Source organism: Protopterus annectens, chromosome 10.part0, assembly GCF_019279795.1.
Source record: "Protopterus annectens isolate FY-2018-M chromosome 10.part0, PAN1.0, whole genome shotgun sequence".
Taxonomy (NCBI): domain Eukaryota; kingdom Metazoa; phylum Chordata; order Ceratodontiformes; family Protopteridae; genus Protopterus; species Protopterus annectens.
The window spans coordinates 1,219,519,996-1,219,538,786 of record NC_056744.1 but is presented as its reverse complement, the minus strand read 5'-3'; the positions used below and the strand labels follow the sequence as shown (position 1 = coordinate 1,219,538,786).

The 18,791-nt window shown below is 42.7% G+C and overlaps 1 protein-coding gene across 1 annotated transcript in view; it reads left to right on the top strand.

The window, feature by feature from the left end:
* The window catches only part of LOC122813565 (cytochrome c oxidase assembly factor 7A), a 260,250-nt gene extending 241,973 nt beyond the window's left edge, over positions 1-18,277 (top strand). Inside the window, exon 2 of the mRNA XM_044085959.1 lies at positions 17,557-18,277. Within this exon, the coding sequence (XP_043941894.1) occupies positions 17,557-18,005 (449 nt within the window). The 3' untranslated portion in view covers positions 18,006-18,277. The remainder of the gene's footprint in view (positions 1-17,556) is intronic.
* Positions 18,278-18,791: the final 514 nt, after the last annotated feature.

The window sequence follows — 18,791 nt, the reverse complement described above, 5'->3', positions numbered from 1 at the left end:
AGCATGGCTTTAGTTTGGATAAGAGCCTTTTTATAAATGTGGTTGAAACTGGTTTCAGCTGGAAGTTGAGAGGGCATTTAGAGGGGTCGTTTGGTGTAAAGGAAAGAGAGTTGGATGTATTATTGTTAGGGAAGGATTTATTTAGATTAGCTATAGATTCAGTAAAGAATTTATTGAAGAGAGAGCTTAGATCTGTGTCAGTTATACTAGGATCTGGGCAGGGATTATTCCTGGATCCTGGATGGAGAAGGGAATTAACTGATATCCTTTACAGACTGCTTGGAATGATTTCCACAGTACTGACAAGTGTGCTGCTTACTTTGGCTGATCAGTTTGCCCCATTGATAGTTGCATATGCTCATTCAGCTCTATTATTTAATATCATAAATTAGCTCCATCACTGATTCTCCATTTTACTCACTAATATCAAATAAAATTATTTTTAACTTCATTAATTTCATTTATACCAGTTATCACTATTAGTTATGTTTATTTTTATTAATTAGGATTGTCTCTCTCTCTACTCAGTAATGTGCTTGTTATGCTGTTTGTAAATGCTTAAGTGTTATGCTTTGTTGCCTTGTGGCCCGGGTTAAGACTGAACATGATCTTTGTCTTGGTCCACTTACCCAGTTTGGTAAAGCAAAATAGAGAGAGAGAGATCTGGCTCAAGACAGACAGCAGTATGAATCTTTGTATTTTTTTTTATGCCTGAAACAGATTCCATTCAAAAATACCAGCAGTCTGCTATTTCTCCTGTCCTATCATGGAGGTAAATCAAACTATTCTGTAATTACATAGCTGTTTTGTCTGCCCTGTATGTAGTGTAATCACTAGGAGGGACCACACAATTTTGCTGTTGACTAACACATCACATGTGTCAGATGCTCTTCGTGTTTCACTGTTGCAGTCATCACATTTGGGTTATCTGCTTGCAGTAGCCCTCAGTCAGCCTAATTAACAAAGTCTTGGGTCCTGCGTCTGTTGCTGTCTCTTCTTCCGTGACGTCAAGTTGTCAGGGGTATAAAACATGCAGCCAACGCCATTACATCAGTCTTTCTTGCCGTGCGGTGCCCGAAGCAGAAGCAGTTCGCAAGTGCCAGTCAGCCGACTTCTGAAATTTTCATTTTCGAGTTTCAGAACCAAAGTTTTCAACTAAAAGTTAAATACCCCATTGGGGAAACTTTTTCTTGCTCTAAACTGATGTCAGTAAAAGTAAATAATTGCATTTCTTGTGGAAAGCAAATACCTCATAAAGATTTTCATTCGTACTTATTCCTTGCCTAGGCCCTGACCACGATGTACCTCGCTGTCAGTCTTGTACCTTATTTAAACAACGAACTATCCAGCATCAGTATATTTTCGCTTCTAAGTATTTTGGTGCTTGGTTCAATTATCCAGATATGTCTTTGGTAAGCCATCCGAATACCGACATTCCGAAAAAACGCAAAGATAAAGACAGAGACAGGCCACCTAGGTCCAAAGCTACCGATGGCATTTCTCCTAAGCCAGTCGCCAGCTCACCGTTACTCAGTGAGGCACTTTCACAGCCCCTGATACCCGCTACTTCAGATTCGCAGGCCTCTACTGAGACCCATGCGGAGTCCGGTATGCCACGAGATGCTTCAACTGTGGAACCTGCGGATGTCTCTACCTTAGATGGGTCCGGAGCCTCTGTGCAGCCACTGGCTTCTGAGGGTGTATTGAGGCCTACTGACTTGCATATTAAACCGACGCCATCTTCTTCTTCAAGGCCTAAAACTCGAACCATGCCTAGAAAACTGACACCCAGACCGCATGGTCAGGCCTCTATGCCTATAAAACAAATGATAAGAATGGCTGAAGACCTTATTACTTTAATCAGGGGAAGCCAGCCTCCCCCCTCTAAGAGACCTAGGACTGAGTTTGCTTATGATACTTCTGACCAGGATTCTGAAATTTCTGTTTCCTCTGAAGACCAGGATTTATCCTTATCTACCCATGAGGATTCTGATGCTGAGGACTCTGCCCCCCCCCCCAGAGGATTTCTCTTTTGGTGAAATCTTGCATACTCTCAGGGAGCATTTTCAGTGGGAAAGTCAGGATTTCTCTGATTCTAAAAAGAGGCTTAGGGATTTCTTACTCCTGCCCCAGCACAGGCCTTTAGCTATCCCTCCTGTACTAGACATTGTTGATGATGCCTTTTCAGAATCTAGCTTGGCCCCTGACTCTTTACCTCCTGCTCCCAGAAAACCTGATAGATATTACATGGTTCCTGACTCTCACAAGTTCCTTTTCAAAAATCCTACTGTGGATCCTGAGACCATTTCACAGGGACCCAAGGGCATTAAAGCTACTACTGCCAAAAAATCCTATCCCCTCTGATAGAGACTCCAGGGCGCTGGATAGATTGGGTAAGAAGGTATACACATCTGCAACCTTGGCCATTAGGGCCTTAAACTGCCAGTTTCATATGTTAAAGTGTCAGCAACATATTATTGGATTGCTTAAAGAGAAAATGATGTTGATTTCTGATTGTGCTGAAAATAAGGATTTACAGGATTTAGGATTTAATGCATTCTGCTGAACAGGTTAGAAAGCATACTTTGCAATGTGGTTTTGATTCAGTAGAGGCGTCTTGCAGGGCTGCTGTCACTGGGTCTGTACTTAGAAGGCATGCTTGGCTTAAGGAGCAATCCTTGCCAGATCATGTTAAAACTAAATTACTGAATGCTCCCTTAAATCAGGACCGCCTGTTTGGCAACAAGGCAGAAGAAGTTCGTAAAAAGATGGAGGAAAAAGCTAAGTCTATGCAAACTATTAAAGATTTCTTACAAGTACAACCTCCAAGATTTAGTAGGCATTGGCCTTCTAAGAATTGGTCCTTTCCTGCCTCTTCCAGACCTTCTCAGTCCAAACCCAGATCCAGCAGAACACGCAGGCTTCAGTCCTAGGGTACGCACAGGACTAAGCAGTGGGGGGCCCCCACTTCCAAATCTGGGAGTAGTAAAACTCCCCCCTATGGTAAACTGTCTAAGTGACAACTTTAAAACTTCCAAGCACTTCTCAACTGACTGCCCCTTTGGGGGGAAAGATTGCTCTACATGCAAAAAAACTGGGAACTCATTACCCAGGACAAATGGGTTTTAAATATAGTTTCCCAAGGATACAGAGTTCACTTCCACATGTTACCAACCCCAAACAGTTGGCCAGATCTACCCCCAAATTAGTGGGCAGAGGCTCAAAAGCAAGTACTCTCTCTCTTAAGCATAAAGGCTATTCAAACTTTACCAGAAGAGGAAAAGGGACAAGGTTTCTACTCAAGACTTTTCCTGGTACCCATTAAAGACAATTCATGGCGTCCTATCCTGAACCTGTCTACTTTAAACACCTTTTTGGTGATTCCAAAATTTAAGATGCTAACTTTTCACCAGTTGCTTCCTATGCTAGGCAAAGATGCCTGGTGGGCAACACTCAGTTTAAAGGAAGCATACCTGTACATCCCAATCAGGGAATCTTGCAGAAGATACCTATGCTTCAAAGCAGGCTACATGCACTATCAGTTCTCTGCACTGCCCATTGGCTTATCTACTGCGCCCAGGGTATTCACAAAGTGCCTAGCTCCAGTCATTGCATTTTGCAGGCAAAGAAATATTCAGATATACCCATACCTGGATGATTGTCTAATTCAGGCAGAAAGCCAGGACATACTTTTGAATCATTTGGCTTTTGTACAAAGGGTGCTAACTTGTCTGGGGTACACCATAAATGAAAAGAAATAACACCTGGTACCCTGTCAACAAATTATATTCCTGGGAGCAAGCTTGAGTACAACTTCCCAGATGGCTTTCCTCATGCCAGAGAAACAAATTCATTTGACAACCTACTTCAAACTGGTGGCCAAAAAAAACTTGCTATCTGCAAGGCAAATACTGCAAGCCTTGGGGTTCATGGCCTCCTGCATTCTTTTAATTCCATAAATTTCTAGTCTCTCACCAGGACACAATTGCTCTTCAGCAATTACATTCTGCTTGCCGAGCACACTCAAGCAAATCTGCAGTCTGCGGCTACCACTCCACCCATACAGTATAAGAAGGAATCAGTACTGCAAACTAAACAAGGATATACATTTTGAGCCTCAAGAGCAGGAGCACACTCAAGCAAATCTGCAGTCTGTGGCTACCACTCCACCCATACAGTATAAGAAGGAATCAGTACTGCAAACTAAACAAGGATATACATTTTGAGATTCAAGAGCAGGGTCAGTCCACCCTGGCATTCTACTTGTATGTTTTATGAGAGTGAAGCTATTACAGTAGCAGTATTTCTTAGTAGTTCTCAGCTTGCTAATAAAACTGACGGTTGTACAACGCCTTGTGTCCTCCCCCCCCCCCCCGCTAGTACAGTAATCCTAACTGTCCAATAGACAGTATACATTTAATTCACATCCTTGTGTCTAAATTAACCATCAAGCAGCCCTCTCAGTGCTTTCTGCCTTAGTTTGTATCACTTGGAGGCCCACCTGTTTATTTGTATCTCTATACATTCCCCTTCATTGCTAATGTATCTCCCTGCTTTAATCTGTGCACAAACTGGTTACTAATCAGCAAGTCAATGTGAAGACACACTCCCATCCTTAATAAACGTTGCTGTCTCTTCTCTCCTTCACTTTACGGGTAGTTTGAATTATTACTTACCCCCTCTGAGGCCTTCACTGATTTCCACTGATTGCCTCTCTGGTTTCTTTGCATTCCACCTGGTTTACACCCCTTGTGCTATCTCACTCTGTCAATACAAAGTCTATATTAGAATCCTGCTGAGCATGGAGCCATCTTTAAATTTCTAGTCTCCCACCAGGACACAAGTGCTCTTCAGCAATTACATTCTGCTTGCCGGTAAGCCATTAGACCTCAGGAATTTATTTTAAAAGTGTTCAGATTTGTAAAGTAATACTTACTTTTTTCTCTTGTCTTGGTTGGCTCTGCCCCGCTCCGTTCACCCTTGCTAACGCTCGGGCTCTCTCCGCTCCCCTGCCCTGCCACCTATTCCCTCCTGCCCCCACTACCTCTACATTTATAGTAATCACAGCCACACCCACAGCTCACCCTCACATCATCTCCACCAATCACAGCTCCTCAAGTCATATCACATTATACCACACCAACTTGCTCCACACAAAATGCTCCCAATCACTCTCATTCCCACTAGGCATTTTTTACATCACCCACACTACTTCCCCATCCACATATAGTGCAACCCTATAATTCCTATTCAGACCCGCCCCCACCTAGAAACAACTTAAACTTTATAACCATGACTATCACTCAACTAAGTCTAGTCTGTCTTCTCATATTTCTTTACACCACCACAAGTTATCACTCTAGCAATATCCCAAAACTTAGTAGCACAACACTGCATTATGCACTCTCGTATACAGACACCACACATTATAATAATATCTGCCCACAGTTATTCAAGAACTACATAACGGACCAATTCAGAACTAAACACATATGCTCTCATACTCCAAAAAAACACAGTACTTTCTCACACTCTTCACCAAACTCCAGCATCTGTATAACCATTTTAACTCCAGGCTCACCATAAGTGGGGATATCCACCCCAACCCAGGCCCAAATCCATCCTGTCCAACACAAACTGCTCCAGCACAGATGTCAGAACATAACACCCCCACTTTCTTCATCCCTGGGCAAATCAACAACAGCAGCAAAACCAACCATCTTTTAATGCTAAATATTAATATTAGAAGTATCAAAAATAAAATACCTGAACTCCAGGCCACAATAGCACACTACTCCCCAGACATAGTTGCTTTAACAGAAACCTGGCTAAATAAAAACATAGCTAACTCATAAGTTCTCCCTACCAGCTACAATATCATTAGCGAAGACAGACCACTTCATAAAGGGGCGGAACTGCCTTACTGTACAAGTCCAACTTAACTGTCCATCAATTACCAACCTCCTACCCCTCCCCCAATAATTGGGACATACTTATCTCACAACTTCAACTTCACCCTAAAAAGGTCATCACCACAATTGTGATCTATATCCCACCTGGTAGTACACCTGCTAGCCTTGAAGACTTCTATCCTGGTGTTCTTCCACATGCTCACAAGAAACCCTTATTCTGGGGGACTTCAACCTAGATTGGTTCACCTGTATATCAGAACCACCAAGTAATCTAATAAATCTCCATGGCTATCAGCAGCTAGTCCAAATTCCAACTAGATGTGATAAAAAATCTAAAAGGGAATCCATCCTTGACCGGGTCCTAACAACCTCACATTGTACCCTCACACAGGCAGTCTCCCAGACACCTTAAGTGACCACAACATAATATACTTTATATGTAGTAGAACAAACATATGCAAAACCACTAACTATACATCCACTAGAAACACAAACAAATCCTCTCCTGAGGTCCTCAACACTTTACTCTGTAACTGTACTGGACCCCCCCCCTAAAAACCCTCCCACTTGACCAGGCTGTAGCATATTTCAACAAAACATTTCTACAACACCTAGGCACTGTCGCTCCATTGCGCAAAATCAAGGTTAGACCCTCTACAAACCCCTGGCTCAGTAAAGAAACCAAACAAATCCTCAAGTCCAGTGACACTGCCTGGCTTTACTATCAAAATAAAACAAAGACACACAAAGCCTAAGTACCAAGAACTGCGCAACCCTGCAAAAAAATGCATTAGGCTGGACAAAAAATCCTACTACACAACATTACAAACTAAATACCAATACAACCCGCAAAAAAAATTGGAAAAATGTAAACCAGCTGCTAAAATCCACCCAAAAGGCTACCTCCCAAACCAACCAACCCTGACACTAAAGTTCCCATCGAAACACAATTCAATTCCCACTTTTTGAACTCAATTCTATCCTTAGTATCACAGGACAGTTCCTTCCTCACTATCCCCCCCCCAACACAAATAACACTAATACAAGCTTTACCCTCAAAACAGTTTCCACCACTTTAATCAGAAGCATGCTCTCCAAACTAAAAACCTCATCAACAGCAGCCGACCTACTCCCCAGCTATTTCTTGAAACTCACAACAGATGATATTGCTATCCCAGTCTCCACTCTCATAAACAGATCAGTTGTTGAAAACTATGTGCCCAAACTCTGGAAAATATCCTATGTTACACCCATACATAAAGGCGGGACTTCCACTGAACTTAATAACTACAGACCCATTGCTTTACTCTCCCCCCTGGCCAAAATCCTAGAAAAATGCATCCATACCCAGATGCTAAACTATCTCCTAGACAGCAACATCCTGTCACCTACTCAGCATGGTTTCAGTCCTGCCCATAGTACCACTACAGCCCTCCTCTGCTTCACAGACACAGTAAACCGTCTCAAAAATGAAGGCCTACAAGTGTCAACTCTTTTTTTTTGGATATGTCCAAAGCATTTGACACAGTCTCACACCAAATCCTGCTAAACAAACTAAACCAATATCATCTATCAAATTCCACTCTTACCTGGTTCCAAAGCTACTTAACTGACAGGTACCTAGCTGTGAAATGGGAAAATTCTCTCTCCCCTCAGCTGCCCATAACTATAGGAGTCCCACAGGATTCTATCTTAGGACCACTACTATTCAATCTTCACAAATGACCTCCATATCACCACACAGCATGCATGTATAATTCAGTATGCAGATGACACTACCTTAATCTGTGCTGCACAAAACATTCCCACCATCCTGCAAACAACTCAACTAGCATTCTCTGATGTTGAAAACTACCTTACCAAAGCCCAACTTATCCTCAATCCATAGAAAGCTCAGCTTATGATTATAACCAGTTCTAACAAAAACACTAACAGTCAATTCACTATCTACTCCACAAATGCTACCCAGTTGCTCCAGTGGCACAGGATAAGCTATTGGGAATAACCATAGACTCCCACCTAAAATTTGATAGTCATCTCAACTTAACTATTAATAAAGTACATGCCAAACTGGGGTCACTCTACCGTATCAAACCATTTCTTACCAACAACACAAGATCAGCCATTGCTTGCTCCCAACTTCTATCCACCCTACTCTATGCATCTCCCATTCTGACTAATCTCAACAAAACTGAACTAAGCAAAATGGAAACCTGCTATAACAGAATTGCCTGCTTTGCTGCAAATTGCTCATATAGAACTCATCACTGTACTGCTTTGAGACAGCTCCACTGGCTTGAACTGCCCAACCTCCTAACCTACAATCAGCTCTGCCTCTGTCATTCTATCTATTACCTCCCCAATAAGTGTCCTGCTCTCAAAAACCTAGTACAACATCACTCAGCCAAAAGGCCTCTTAGATCATCAAGCAAACTACTACTAGAAGTCACCAACAGCTTTGGAGATGCACTATATAGTAGTTCAGTGGCTAAAAAAATGGAACTCTGTACCTACTAGCATTCAAAATACATCATCCAAAGCCTCCTTTAAAGAGCTCATCAGGCAACATCTCAAGCAAAGTTGGAAGTGCCATGATTGCTCCCCAGGCTAGTGAAAGCGGATAACATATACATACAAAATCCAGAGCACTTGATAATCGTTTTCAGTCTTACAAACACTGGCTAATCTACAATGTATGTACTGTACCTGTGTACTATGTATGTATTCTACCTATGTTCCAAATTTCAGCTGTACACCACAAATCTATTAATTACCTTTATTTTTAAAATTAATATTTTTTGTTTGTTCTCTCCACTGTAACTGTTTATGTACCGCATAAAACTGTAAAAACATGTCTCTTGTAATTTGTGTGTATACTGATCATATCTAAATAACTAAATGTGTGTGTAATTTTTCTTTGTGGAGCCTTTCTCCCCGGGCCCCTGCTGAAAAAGGGCCTTTTTGGCTCAGTCAGGCACCCCTGGTTAACAAATGTAAAATAAATAAATAAATATGCAAGACTGCATATGAGGAAACTACAATGGTATCTAAAAAGCTTATAGTGTCAACATTCTCAGGATCTAGAAGCAACGATTCCTGTCATACCTTGCCTATGGTTAGAGTTTCTTTGGTGGGCAGAGGCCTGCCACCAAAACAAGGGACTACCATTCACTCTACCCCTGCTGCCCAAACCCTAACAACAGACGCATCAGACTATGCATGGGGGGCTCACCTGGCAGGGAAGTGCATTCAGGGCAAATGGAACCCAAGTCAAATGCACCTGCAAATCAATCAAAAATGGTTATGTGGTACATAAACAAGCAGGGGGGTACCCATTCTTACCCCCTCTGTAGACTAGCCATGGCACTGTGGAACACAGCCTTGAGCTACCAAGTGCATCTACAAGCTCAATTCCTGCAAGGAAATCTAAATACACTGGCAGATGGACTAAGCAGAAACCTCATGGACCCACACAAGTGGAAACTGGAACCAAAGACTTTCAACATGTTGACAAACAAATGGGGGAGCCCAGATATACACCTGTTTGCCTCCCCCCCAGAACTACCAATTGAACAAATTTTGCATAAGGACTCCCCACAAACAAGCTTGGAAGGTGGATGCTCTGTCCTTCAGCTGGAAAAACCTATCAGTTTATGCCTTTCCTCCTCTGCCTCTTCTCTCCAAAGTTCTACTAAAGATCAAACAGGACAAACCAAGGACGATACTGATTGCACCAGACTGACCACGCCAACACTGATACCCCCTTTTGCGCAGTGTGTCACTGTTGGCCCCATGGCACCTGCCTCAGACCCCTACCCAGTTGTCTCAGCAGGAGAACCAAATTCTGCACCCTCAGCTTCAAACCCTGAACCTAGCTAATTACCTAATCTCTTCTTTGCCATCCCTCAGTAAACCAGTGATGGATATCGTTTTAGAGGAAAGGAGGCCTAGTACTATAAAATCTTATGCTGAAAAATGGAAAAGATTCTGTGCCTGGAACCAATCTCAAGGGATGAGCACAGCAGCGCCCAACTTACCTCAGATTCTACAATACTTAACTGAGATGCTTCACAAGGGCCTTTCTTTTCCTTCCATCAAAATTCACGCCTCAGCCATTTCAGCTCATTATAACACAGAACCTCCCCTCTTCTCTCATTCACTTTTCAAGCAGTTCCTCAGAGGGGCCAAAAATTTAAGACCACCCAGGAGAGCCCCAACTCTAGCCTGGGACATTAACTTTGTATTGGAGAAACTCTCTCTTCCTCCTTTTGAGCCAGCTGCTAGTGCAGATTTAAAATTCCTTTCTTGGAAAACAGCCTTCCTTTTAGCAATCACTTCAGCAAGAAGGGTATCTGAATTACAGGCCCTTATGGCAGTGGAGCCTTTCATCATCTTTTATGTGGACAGGGTGCCCCTCAGAACCAATCCCTTCTTGCCCAAGGTGATATCCAGTGTGGCTCTTAATCAGTCTATTCATTTGCCAACCTTCTTTCCTAATCCACAGAACAAAGGGGAATGGATACTGCACTCCTTAGATGTGCACAGACAACTTAGATTTTACTTGGACAGGACTAAACTTCAAAGGAAATCTAAACAACTGCTGGTGGCATTTGCTACAGGGGCAGAGGGGAAAGCTATTTCAAAGCAAACCATTTCTAAATGTATAGGCCATTGCATTCATTTCTGCTATAAGCACCATGGAAAACCTATCCCACAGGGGATCAGACCCCATTCAACCAGGGCTGCATCTACCTCTACAGCCTTTCTCAGAGGTGTCCCTACCAGGGACATCCTAGAAGCTGCTACCTGGAGTTCTGTACATACTTTCACCAAGCATTACCATTTGCCAATTTTTTCTAAATCTAAGGCTTTGCCACTGCAGTCTTGCAGGGCCTTATAGCTGGTCCTAATGCTATCTAAATTCTTCCTCCCATCCTTAGCTTTGGGAATCTACCCAAATGTGATGACTGCAACAGTGAAACACGAAGAACATAGTACAGTTGTGTACATTTACCTTAAATGTAGATGTTCGAGTGTATTCACTGTTGCAGTCCTGGTTACCCTCCCTCCAGCCCCCTGACTTTTTTTGGCTATACCTCTACTCTCCTTAACTATGCTTAAAAGCTTTTTTGGTGTATTTGATTTTTTATTAGAGGTATATCCTTCTATGTATGTGTGTGTGTGTGTGTATGTGTGTGTGTGTGTGTGTGTGTGTATATATATATATATATATATATATATATATATATATATATATATATATATATATAATCTTATTGCTTCCCATTAAGGGGGTACCTGACATCTGGGGCAAGAAAAACTGATGTAATGGCATCGGCTGCATGTTTTATACCCCTGACGTCACGGAAGAAGAGACAGCAACCGACGCAGGACCCAAGACTTTATTAATCAGACCGACTGAGGGCTACTGCAAGCAGATAACCCAAATGTGATGACTGCAACAGTGAATGCACTCGAACATCTACATTTATGGTAAGTGTACACAACTATACTTTCTTTTATCATTTAGAGGAGAACATTATCTTTGTCCATCATCCTTTATCACCCAGTGAAATTTTATCTTAGTTACTTCTCAGTTTGTCCGTAACCCACATTTCAAGCTCATGTACTGCCTTCATTGCCTTTTGTCATATTGAGCTGAAGGACTCATTCAATGTATTGGTTTTATCTGTGTTTTTGTATTTCTGCAGCATTCTATGCCTTGTGACTCTCTGAAACTGAGCAAACAGTATTTTTTGATAAGGTGTGGAAAAGTAATCACAGCATTTGCATTCTTTTATAACTAGTTGATGTTCTTGTTTCACTGTTGCAGTCATCACATTTAGGTTATCTGCTTGCAGTAGCCCTCAGTCAGCCTGATTATCAAAGTCTTGGGTCCTGTGTTGGTTGCCGTCTCAAATTCCATGACATCAGGTAGTCAAGGGTATAAAGCATGCAGCTGATACCATTACACCAGTCTTTCTTGCCGTGTGGTGCCCGAAGCAGAAGCAGTTCGCAAGTGCCGGTCGGCCGACTCCTGAAATTTCCGTTTTCGAGTTTCGGAACCAAAGTCTTCCACTAAGCTAAGTACCCCATTGGGGAAACTTTTTCTTGCTCTAAACCGATGTCAGTAAAAGTCAGTAGTTGTATTTCTTGTGGAAAGCAAATACCTCATAAAGATTTTCATTCATGCTGTATTCCTTGCCTAGGCCCTGACCACGACGTACCTCGCTGTCTGTTTTGTGCCTTATTTAAACAACAAACTATTCATCGTCTGTATATTTATGCTTCTAAATATTTTGGTACTCGGTTCAATTACCCAGATGTGGCTTCAGTAAGCCACCCGACTACCAACATTCCAAAAAAAACGCAAAGATTAAGACAGAGACAGACCGCATAGGTCCAAAGCTGTTGACGATGTTTCTCCTAAGCTAGTCGCTAGTTCGCCGGTACTCATTGAGGCACTTTCGCAGCCCCTGATACCCGTTATTTCAGATTCGCAGGCCTCTACTGAGACCCATTTGGAGTCCGGTATGCTGCAAGATGCTTCAACTGGGGAACCTGTGGATGTCTCTACCTTGGATGGGTCCAGAGCTGCTGTGCAGGCACCAGCTTCTGAGGGTGTATTCAGGCCTACTGACTTGCATATTAAACCAAAGCCATCTTCTTCTTCAAGGCCTAAAACTTGATCCATGCCTAGAAAACCATCGCCCAGACTGCATGGTCAGGCCTCTATGCCTAAAAAACAAATGATAAGAATGGTTGAAGACCTTATTACTTTAATCAGGGGAAGCCAACCTTCCCCCTCTAAGAGACCTAATACTGAGTTTGCTTATGATTCTTCTGATCAGGATTCTGAAATTTCTGTTTCCTCAGATGACCAGGATTTACCCTTATTTACCTATGAGGATTCTGATGCAGAGGACTGTGTTCCCTCTGCTTCCCCTCCAGAGGATTCCTGAAAGCTTGCATACTCTTAGGGAGCATTTTCGCTGGGAAAGCCAGGATTACTCTGACTCTTAAAAAGAGGCTTAGGGATTTCTTACTCCTGCCCAAACACAGGGCTTTAGCTATCCCCCCTGTACTGGACATTGTGGGTGATGCCTTTTCGGAATCTAGCTTGGCCCCTGACTCTTTACCTCCTGCTCCCAGAAAACCAGATAGATATTGCAGGGTTCCTGACTCTCATAAGTTCCTCTTTAAAAATCCTACTGTGGATCCTGACCCCATTTCACAGGGACCCAAGGGCATTAAGGCTACTACTGCCAAAAATCCTACCCCCTCAGATAGAGATTCCAGGGAGCTGGATAGATGGGGTAAGAAGGTATACACGTCTGCAGCCTTGGCCATTAGGGCTTTAAACTGCCAGTTTCATATGTTAAAGTATCAGCAGCATATTATTGGAATGCTTAAACAGAAAATGATGTTGATTCCTGACTGTGCTGAAAATAAAGATTTACAGGATTTAATGCATTCTGCAGAACAAGTTGGAAAACATACTTTGCATTGTGGTTTTGATTCACTAGAGGCATTTTGCAGGGCTGCTGTCACTGGGTCTGTGCTTAGAAGGCATGCTTGGCGTAAGGAGCAATCTTTGCCAGATCATGTTAAAGCTAAATTGCTGGATGCTCCCTTAAACCAGGACTGCCTGTTTGGCAGCAAAGCAGAAGAAGGATGGAGGAAAAAGCTAAATCTATGCAAACTGTTAAAGATTTCGGGCAAGTACAGCCTCCCAGATTTAGTAGGCATTGGCCCTCTAAGAATTGGTCCTTTCCTGCCTCTTTCGGGCCTTCTCAGTCCAAACCCAGAACCAGCAGAACACCCAGGCTTCAGTCCCAAGGTACTCACAGGACTAAGCAGTGGGGGGCACCCCTTCCAAAGCAGGGAGTAGTAAAACTCCCCCTATGGTAAACTGTCTCAATGACTTAACTTTAAAACTTCCAAGCCCTGACACCTGACTGCTCCTTTAGGGGGAAAGATTGCCCTGCAGGGAAAAAATTGGGAACTCATTACCCAGGACAAATGGGTTTGAAATATAGTTTCCCAAGGATACAGATTCCACTTCCACACCTTATCAACTCCAAAAGGTTGGCCAGATCTACCCCCAAATCAGTGGGCAGAGGCTCAAAAGCAAATTCTGTCTCTCAAGTATCAGAGCTATCCAAACTGTCCCAGAAGAGGAAAGGGGACAAGGTTTCTACTCAAGACTTTTCCTGGTGCCCAGAAAAAGACAACTCCTGGCATCCTATCCTGGACCTATAATAAACACATTTTTGGTGATCCCAAAATTCAAGATGCTAACTCTTCACCAGTTGCCTCCTATGCTAGGCAAGGAAGCCTGGTTGGCAACACTGGATTTAAAGGAAGCCTACCTGCGCATCCCAGTCAGGGAATCTTGCAGAAGATACCTACGCATCAAAGCAGGCTACATGCACTATCAGTTCTCTGCACTGCCCTTTGGCTTATCTACTGCACCCAGGGTATTCACAAAATGCCTATCTCCAGTCATTGCATTTTGCAGGCAAAGAAATATTCAAATATACCCATACCTGGACGATTGTCTAATTCAGGCAGAAAGCCAGGACATACTATTGAATCATCTGGCGTTTGTACAAACATTGCTAACTTCTCTGGGGTACACCATAAACCAAAATAAATCACATCTTGTACCCTGCCAACCGATTGTATTCCTGGGAGAAAGCTTGAACACAACTTCCCAGATGGTTTTCCTCACGCCAGAGAAACACGTTCATTTGACAACCTATTTCAAACTACTGGCCACAAAGACCCAGCTATCTGCAAGGAAAATACTGCAAGCCTTGGGGTTCATGGCCTCCTGCATTCTCCTAATTCCATATGCAAGATTGCATATGAGGAAACTACAGTGGTATGTAAAAAGCCTATGATGTCAACATTCTCAGGATCTAGAAGCAGTGATCCCTATCATACCTTGCCTACAGATAAGAGTTCCTTTGGTGGGCAGAGGCCTGCCACCAAAACAAGGGACTGCCATTCATACTACCCCCTACCGCCCAAACCCTAACAACAGACGCATCAGACTATGCATGGGGGGCTCACTTGGCAGGGAAGTGCATTCAGGGCAAATGGAACCCAAGTCAAATGCACCTGCATATCAATCAAAAAGAAATGTTAGCTGTACAGAATGCTCTGACAGCCTTCAAGGACCACATTCTTCCAGGACAATTAATGGTAAAGACAGACAACACCACTCTAATGTGGTACATAAACAAGCAGGGGGGAACCCACTCATATACCCTCTCTGCAGACTAGCCATGGCTCTGTGGAACACAGCCTTGAGCTATCAAGTGCACCTACAGGCTCCATTCCTGCCAGGAAAGCTAAATACACTGGCAGACGAACTAAGCAGAAATCTCATGGACCCACATGATTGGAATCTGGAACCGAAGATATTCAACATGTTGAGAAACAAATGTGGGAGCCCAGAGAGAGACCTGTTTGCCTCCCCCCAGAACTACCAATTGGACAAATTCTGCACAAGGACTCCCCACAAACAAGCTTGGAAAGTGGATGCCCTGTCCTTCACTTGGAAAAACCTTTCAGTTTATGCCTTCCCACCTCTGCCTGTCCTCTCCAAGGTACTACTAAAGATCAAACAGGACAAACCAAGGATGACACTGATTGCACCAGACTGGCCACGCCAACACTGGTACCCCCTTTTGCACAGTGTGTTACTGCTGGCACAATGGCACCTGCCTCAGACCCCTGCTCTGCTGTCCCAGCAGGAGGGCCAGATTCTGCACCCTCAGCTTCAAACCCTGAACCTGGCAGCCTGGCTAATTACCTGATCTCTCCATTACCATCCCTCAGTAAGCAAGTGTTGGACATCATTCTGGAGGCAAGGAGGCCTAGTACTAGAAAATCTTATGCTGAAAAAATGGAAAAGATTCTGTTCCTGGAACCAAACTCAGGGGATGGACACAGCAGTACCCAATTTACCTCAGATTCTTTAATACTTAACTGAGATGCTTCACAAGGGCCTTTTCTTTTCCTCCATTAGAATTCATGCCGCAGCCATTTCAGCTCATTACAACACAGAACCCACTCCTCTTCTCTCATCCACTGCTGAAGAAGTTCCTCAGAGGGGCCCAAAACTTAAGACCACCCAAGAGAGCCCCTACTCCAGCCTGGGACCTTAACTTTGTATTGGAAAAACTCATCTACCTCCTTTTGAGCCAGCTGCAAATGCAGTGTGGAAATTCCTTTCTTGGAAAACAGCTTTCCTTTTAGCCATCACTTCAGCAAGAAGGGTGTCTGAACTACAGGCCCTTATGGCAGTGGAGCCTTTCATCATCTTTCATGCGGACAGGGTGTCCCTCAGGACCAAGCCCTCCTTCATGCCTAGGGTGGTATCCAGTGTGGCTGTAAATCAGTCCATTCGTTTGCCAACCTTCTTTTCTAATCCACAGAACAAAGGGGAACTAATACTGCACTCCTTAGATGTGCACAGACAACTTAGATTTTACTTGGACAGGACTAAACCTCTCAGAAAATCTGAACAGCTGCTGGTTGCATTTTCTGCAGGGGAAGAGGGGAAGGCCATTTCAAAGCAAACCATTTCTAAATGGATCGGCCATTGCATTCATTTCTGCTGTAAGCACCATGGAAAACCTACCCCACAGGGGATAAGACCACATTCAACCAGGGCTGCATCTACCACTACAGCCTTTCTCAGAGGTGTCCCTATCAGGGACATCCTAATAGCTGCTACCTGGAGTTCTGTACATACCTTCACCAAGCATTACCATTTGCCAATTTTCTCTAAATCCAGAGCTGGCTTTGCCACTGCAGTCTTGCAGGGCCTTATAGCTGGTCCTAATGCTATCTAATTTCCTCCTCCCATCCTTAGCTTTGGGAATCTACCCAAATGTGATGACTGCAGCAGTGAAACATGAAGAACATAGTACAGTTGTGTACACTTAACATAAATGTAGATGTTCGAGTGTATTCACTGTTGCAGTCCTGGTTACCCTCCCTCCAGCCCCCTGACTTCTTTTAGCTATAGCTTTTTGGTGTATTTGCTTTTCTGTTGGAGGTGTAACCTTGTATATATAATTGCTTCCCATTATGGGGGCACCTGACATCTGGGGCAAGAAAAACTGATGTAATGGTGTCAGCTGCATGCTTTATACCCCTGACTATTTGACATCATGGAAGTTGAGACAGCAACCGACGCAGGACCCAAGACTTTGATAATCAGGCCAACTGAGGGCTACTGCAAGCAGATAACCCAAATGTGATGACTGCAACAGTGAATACACTCGAACATCTACTTTTATGGTAAGTGTACACAACTGTACTTTCTAACAGTTGACAATGTGCAAGTCTTCATTGTACTTTATGACAGGATCAAAATGTTAGAAATGTTCCATTTTAGGAAGATTGCCAGTAGTGTTTATTTTATTAAAATTAATTAATTGGAAGAAGCTGATAAAAGTCTTCCATTTCTCAGAGAGCAGGGTAGATAGAATTTCATATTGCATTGAATTATTATAATTTATCTAAGATAATGTCCTAAACATTCTGCTCTGTTCTGTTTTAGACTTGCACAATTTGCCATTTATATATTTGCTTGCTTTACTGCATTTCTGTTTTATGACTACAGGTGGACTACCAAGGAATTTAAAAGCAGCTTACGAATGCTTCATGACGTCTTGTGAAATAGGTGGGAAGAAGTCAACTGATGCCTGCCACAATGTTGGAATTTTGGCCCATGATGGACAAGCATTGGATGATAAGCCTGATGTAGCAATTGCCAGAGACTATTACACAAAAGCTTGCAACAACAACTATGCACCCAGCTGCTTTAACCTGAGTGCCATTTACCTCCAAGGAGCACCAGGCATTCCTAAGGACATGAACCAGGCACTGCACTATTCCCTTAAAGCATGTGATCTAGGCCACATCTGGGCATGTTCTAATGCCAGTCGAATGTACAAACTTGGGGATGGAGTTAGAAAGAATGACGACAAAGCAGAGAGCTTGAAAAACAAAGCAAAAACATTATACCTAGAGCAGAAGGAAGTGACACCACAACTGAAATTTGGAGAATGAGTTTTGAAGAAATGATTTGAAGTTTGTGTCACTTACAGCATCTGGATGCTGGATACGGTCTGTCTGTCATTTTGCATAAATGGTGAAATAGAGTGCAGAATATTGAAAAACTATTATGGAGATTTTAACGCAATGAAAAGAAAAATTTTGTATTTGTCAGGAACATGGTGTAACTTGATTTTCTTTCAGCAGGGCTGAAATAAGTCTCTTTTCCATCTCTGATCAGTTTTCATGTCATTAAACAAGACTTTGCAAATCTGTTATGATCAGGACTTGCTACCTTAATTGTCTTGAGAGTTCTTAGTCTCTTGTGAAAGAATAGAATATGATATTTAACAGAGATTTATATTTTGCAGTAGGAGTAGTAGCTGATGTAAATGCTTGAAAAACATCTGTGTGTGTATATATATATATATATATATATATATATATATATATATATATATATATATATCTATATAAAATAAATTATGAATATTAGAAGAGTAGTAGTGTTTTGTTTGCTGTTCTTGTGCTGCCCATAGAGGTGAGCATTTGACTCAAGAGGGATAAAAGAAAATAAGTATGACATAAAGATTAAGGAATTTCGTTTTTTTGGGAGGAGACAGTGACATCGGAGCTCCAGTAATGAACACTTGAATTGCACTGGTACTCGGAATTCTAATGCTTTTCTCTAGCCAGTTTGCTGTGAATATGCGTGATTTTTTGACTTGGTTACTGTGTAATTCTGGCCTTCTTATCAAGATTTGTGAAAATTCTGACATTAAGATGTGACAGACCAAGTCT